The following is a 4,674-nucleotide window of genomic DNA, read 5'->3' on the forward strand; positions in this document are numbered from 1 at the left end:
TTTTCAGAACGAGGTGAGTTCCAAGTGGTAAACAATTCCAGTATGCTCTACTAAAGGGCGAACTGCAATGGCTGTCTACTCTGGGGCGATTTCCGTCCACGTGTCGGGATGGTAGAGGCGATAGATAACGGTGGGAATAACGCTGGAATTGGTAGATGGAAGATCCCTGAGGTGGAGCCTACATTAGCAGGTCTAATCGGGTACACGCACGCATCCACATCATGCGGAGGCAGGGAATGCAACGCATTTTGTGACGCTACAATTTTTTTCCTAAATCCCCTGTGATCACTGAGACTACGCACATCAACAAATTAGGAAAGGTGGTGGCAGGGTGGGGGCAAGGCCGTGCAGAAGGGTACTACTTTGTGCCTGTCATCTTTCAAACCGCTGTTCTGATGTAAATGTGTGCCGTGTGATTAGAAATGTTCACTTTCACCTTTTCAATCATGTGATCTGCATGTAGGTGTTCACAATTTGTGATTGCCCTCCACACAACTGATGATGGCCTCCGATGCAACTCCTTTTAACTCCACCTACTGTTAGATTAGAAATGTAGAAAAGTGCCAAATTAAATCCCTCCATTTGCTTTAGCAGAAGTCCACATTTCCATAAAAACTTCCTCTAACGCTCAAGGTCACACAAGGAAATGGAGTAGATGGCTAGAAATTTCATTCTACTATTCTTTCTTTAAAAAGTGCTTTTAATGCATATGCAGCTAAACAACAAGGAAAAGTACCAAAATCCTTGCCACTATTTTAAAGGTGCTAGATTTCGTAAAAAAAAGTTTTAAAAGAGTACGAACTTAAAAATACCGACTGATAATCTGAAGATACCTCCACTAAAACTTCTCTTCCATCCAATGGGACCACAGTTAAAGAGGTCAATAAGTGCTGAATATCAGTAACCGAAAGTCGCCTTCTTTAAGTCTTTCTTTGTTTCCCATTCTCAGATTTCCACCCAATAGGAAGACAGGAGCGGACGCCGTCATCGATCGATAATCGGCAATTTACTTCCACCATAATTCCTTTTATTGATTTCTATTAAATCGGAGCACAGGAAAAGGAAATAGACGTCAATCAGTGACAGGTGACTGCCAGCTACTTGAATTTTCTTTCTTACACTGTTTCCCCTTTTTTTGATTATTTTGTCTATTGACCTCCTTTGGTTTCCATCCAATAGGAAGAGAGGAGAAGAAGTCGACGTTGATCGGTAATGCATGAACGACACCGGGCAGGGGTACGTTCTTAGATCCGAAAAATTTACATGAAGGCATAACTCATGTCACATGTGATGACCAAGATAAATTTTTTGCAGCTATGCAAATTAGGGCCAGACAGTGTCGAGTGGCCGATGGTGACATTATTCGATGGCAAACTTTTGGCATTCCACTGTCTCCTTCACAGCTCTTTTTCACCACTTGCATATCTATTGAAAACTACCAAATGAATTTTATTCTACCCCCAAACTTTCCCACTTTTCTACTTTGTTTGATCATATTTTTTAAAAATATGATGAATCTATTAACTAGCTTGTCAAATCCCTGCAAATATTGACCCAAAGTGCAGAAAATACACCTTTTCACTCAACGATTTTAGCAAAATTTGTGAGGAAAGGATCATATTTTTTCGTTTTTTTTGTTAAACTACATCAACCGTCCAAACTATGTATCAATCAGTCATAAACTTTCTAAATAAATTCCACTTTTATTTTAAAAATCCCTCCCGTCCAAACCCTTATTCAGTGTTTTTGTTTGGGGGAAGGGTAGGGGGAGGGAACGAGGGGGTAAACAACGACATTCGCGTTCATTGACGCTACGCTCCAGCCAATAGGAAACGAGCTAGACTACTTTCAAGGCCGCACCTGTTCATTGGTTCCAGGCTGTTGGAGTTGCTTATATTTATAGTGTAGTGCAGTCAGCCTACCAGTTAGCCAGCTAGTTAGCCAGGCGGCAATACTTCGGCTTTGTCTACACCTGTTCGAGAAATCATGTGAGTTGATTTCCAAGTTTTCTTCCTTCATCTTTTTCATTCCCTTTTGTAAATCTTAATTACTTTCAGCAAAAAAATGGTAGATAAATGCGCCAAATGCGGTACAGAGGTGACTGGCACCGTGGTGACTGCCATGGACAAGAAGTGGCACAACGACTGCTTCGTCTGCACCGGTTGTAAATGCAAATTGGCCGGCAAGTCCTTCCATAACAAGGATGGCACACCCTACTGCATTGACTGTCGAAGGGAGAAGTTTGATCCCACCTGCACGGTTAGTTGTTGGCGCCTTTGTAGACATCCACGCGTTCACCTACTGGGGTGACTTTGTTTGCACATCCCTTTCCTCCTTGTAGAAGTGTCACAAAAAGATTGATCCGACCATCAAGTATTCAATCTACCAGGAGAAACCCTACCACATGGATTGCTTCACCTGTGCTCAATGCAAACAACCTCTTGATGGCAAGAAATTTATCGTGAAGGGTGATCAACACATTTGTGCTGACCATAAGCAGACTTAAGGAAGGTTTATTTGACCGTGTGCGTGAGGGGAGACCGATTCGAGGGCTTGATTGTTAAAATATTTGTCTTTTCTTTCTCGCATTCTAAAAAAAAACAGTGAAACAAATTCCAAAAAGGCGCTTAAATAAAGGCAACACCCACCTTCTTACACCAATAAAAAAACCAAAAATAGTCTTCTTTTTCTTCTTGATGTGACCTCCATTAAAAATTATGCTAGAGATATGACTTGTTTGTAGAAATAAATGGTAATCCTCTATCCAAGTTTTTTGTTGCGGCAGGGGGTTTGGCGATTGCAGATGGAAACTTTGTGGGTTTGGATATGGAGGTTGGGAGTTGTACTTCGCAGCGAGCTCCTGGGTGACAAAAAATACAAAAAACGGAAATAAAGGCATTGTTGTGTATCCTCCCTTTAGCTGGACAACTTCCCATAAAAGGAAATTCCTTTCCTTTGAATCAGTCCTTCGCCTGATTTACCAAAAGAGGGTAACGCTTTGTTGGAAAGGGGCCTCACGCCCTCGCCCTTACCTTTCGGATAGCACAGTTGATCAAAAAGCGAAGTGGCAATACCTTTTTTTGCCTTTCGGATGCATACCAAATTCACGAGAAGGAAAGAGGTTAAAGGAGGTTTAAAAGCCCTTATCGATGCCTATTTCTTCTTCGCCTTCGCCTTTCAGCGTCGGGGCAATCCAGCCTACGCGCCAACAGTCTACGCCCAACCTGAGATGAGCTAGTGTGGCCATCAAAGACAGCGAAAAAATGGGGGTTGTTAAACAATTATTGTCTACAACGTGCGCCCTCCCAGGAGGATGATGAGGTAAACAATTTTTCATCTTTTCGACTACCATGAAAGCACGCCTGGCCCTAATTTGGTGATTGGTAGTTCGGCCCTTCAAAAAGTGGCTGCTTCACCCCTCTCACAACACCGAATAGGATATGTATCGAGCTTTTTCAAAAGGGAAAAAAATTTTAACTATGTTCCAAAAGCAATGGATATTCTTCACTGCCTATTCTTAAAAGTAGAAAGGGAAAATTCACTCCTTAACTCCTCGCTATGGTTTCCTCCCTTTTTTTGGTAGGCGAAATATCATTTCACTCCATATGACGTTCTTTCCAGATCAGGAGTGACCTTGAGGACATAATTTTTGCCTCAAGCAATCGGATTTCAGTGGTCTAGGCTTGAAGAGACACGATAGTGGAGCAGTGGCGCAACACCCATGAGGATTACGCAGTCAGCCTAAGCTATTTCCTACCCCCAGCCGTCAAATTCCACCAATGTAGCTGACTTATGAGTCTGCCTGACAACAAGTGACATCCTGACAGGTGGAGTCAAAAAATTGTTTGGATTTTTTTACTTCCACAGCGAATTGCCAGTGAGTTGTCGATTTATTCTTGTCATTTTTTCACTCTTTGTAAATTAATTCTGTAGTCTACTTATTAACTCAACAGTAGCATCTAATCTTGTTAAATTTTAACCGCAAAGACAAATGAAAAACGGCAAAGCAGAAAGAACAGATTTCTTTACCACAGTAAGTAACACCTCATCCAAGCTCCTTTTGTAACAGATTTCGCTGACCGGTCAAGTTCTTATCCCGTTTCGATTTAGTTGTGGTACACACAAGGAAGGATGACTTATCACCCGAGTGAAGAGATTCTGCATCCATTTTCCCTTTGGTTCAAAAGATTTTAAAAATTAAAGGAAGATACTGGATCAGCCAAACGGAAGTTAATTGCTAGGTTATTTAGTACCTCAGCTTCCACTCTCATCGAAGGGATCCACGAGAGTTGGATCTCCTAAACACCCAAATTCCCCTCCTCCCATCACTCGTGATTCCCTATGGAGCTTGACAAAAAAATGTTCTTGGCTTTAAACAATGTCCGGTGACTTTAAATGTGTTGATGTCTCTTTGAAACTGCCAGGTTGACTAAAGTCGGTGTGTTGCCTTTGAAGTGGTTCAGCGGTATCTGAGGTCGAATAAGGAATGTAAGAGGTAGCTGCAAAAATCGAGATCAAATCATTTATTCTAGGAAACCTTTCCTCGCTGATTTCCACGCTTTGAGCGCCAAAACAAGTTGCCTTTTTTTTGCCTGCTTATCACCACTATGAAGGCAGAATCCACTTGTGATGTTGCCTTTGCCAGAGGTGCATTTATCATGATCTCTGGTAGTA

The 4,674-nt window shown here is 41.9% G+C and overlaps 1 protein-coding gene across 1 annotated transcript; it reads left to right on the top strand. All coding sequences in view use genetic code 11, as the record gives it.

Annotated features, from left to right (window-relative positions):
* Positions 1-2,064: 2,064 nt before the first annotated feature.
* EGR_07403 (Four and a half LIM domains-containing protein) lies at positions 2,065-2,506 on the top strand (the record flags this gene model as incomplete). Its single annotated transcript, XM_024496652.1, has 2 exons — positions 2,065-2,259; positions 2,342-2,506. 2 exons carry the CDS (start codon positions 2,065-2,067, stop codon positions 2,504-2,506), a joined length of 360 nt encoding a protein of 119 aa, XP_024348939.1.
* Between the last annotated feature and the right edge of the window lie 2,168 nt (positions 2,507-4,674).

The sequence above is a fragment of the Echinococcus granulosus genome, assembly GCF_000524195.1.
Source record: "Echinococcus granulosus chromosome Unknown EG_S00076, whole genome shotgun sequence".
In the NCBI taxonomy this organism is placed as follows: domain Eukaryota; kingdom Metazoa; phylum Platyhelminthes; class Cestoda; order Cyclophyllidea; family Taeniidae; genus Echinococcus; species Echinococcus granulosus.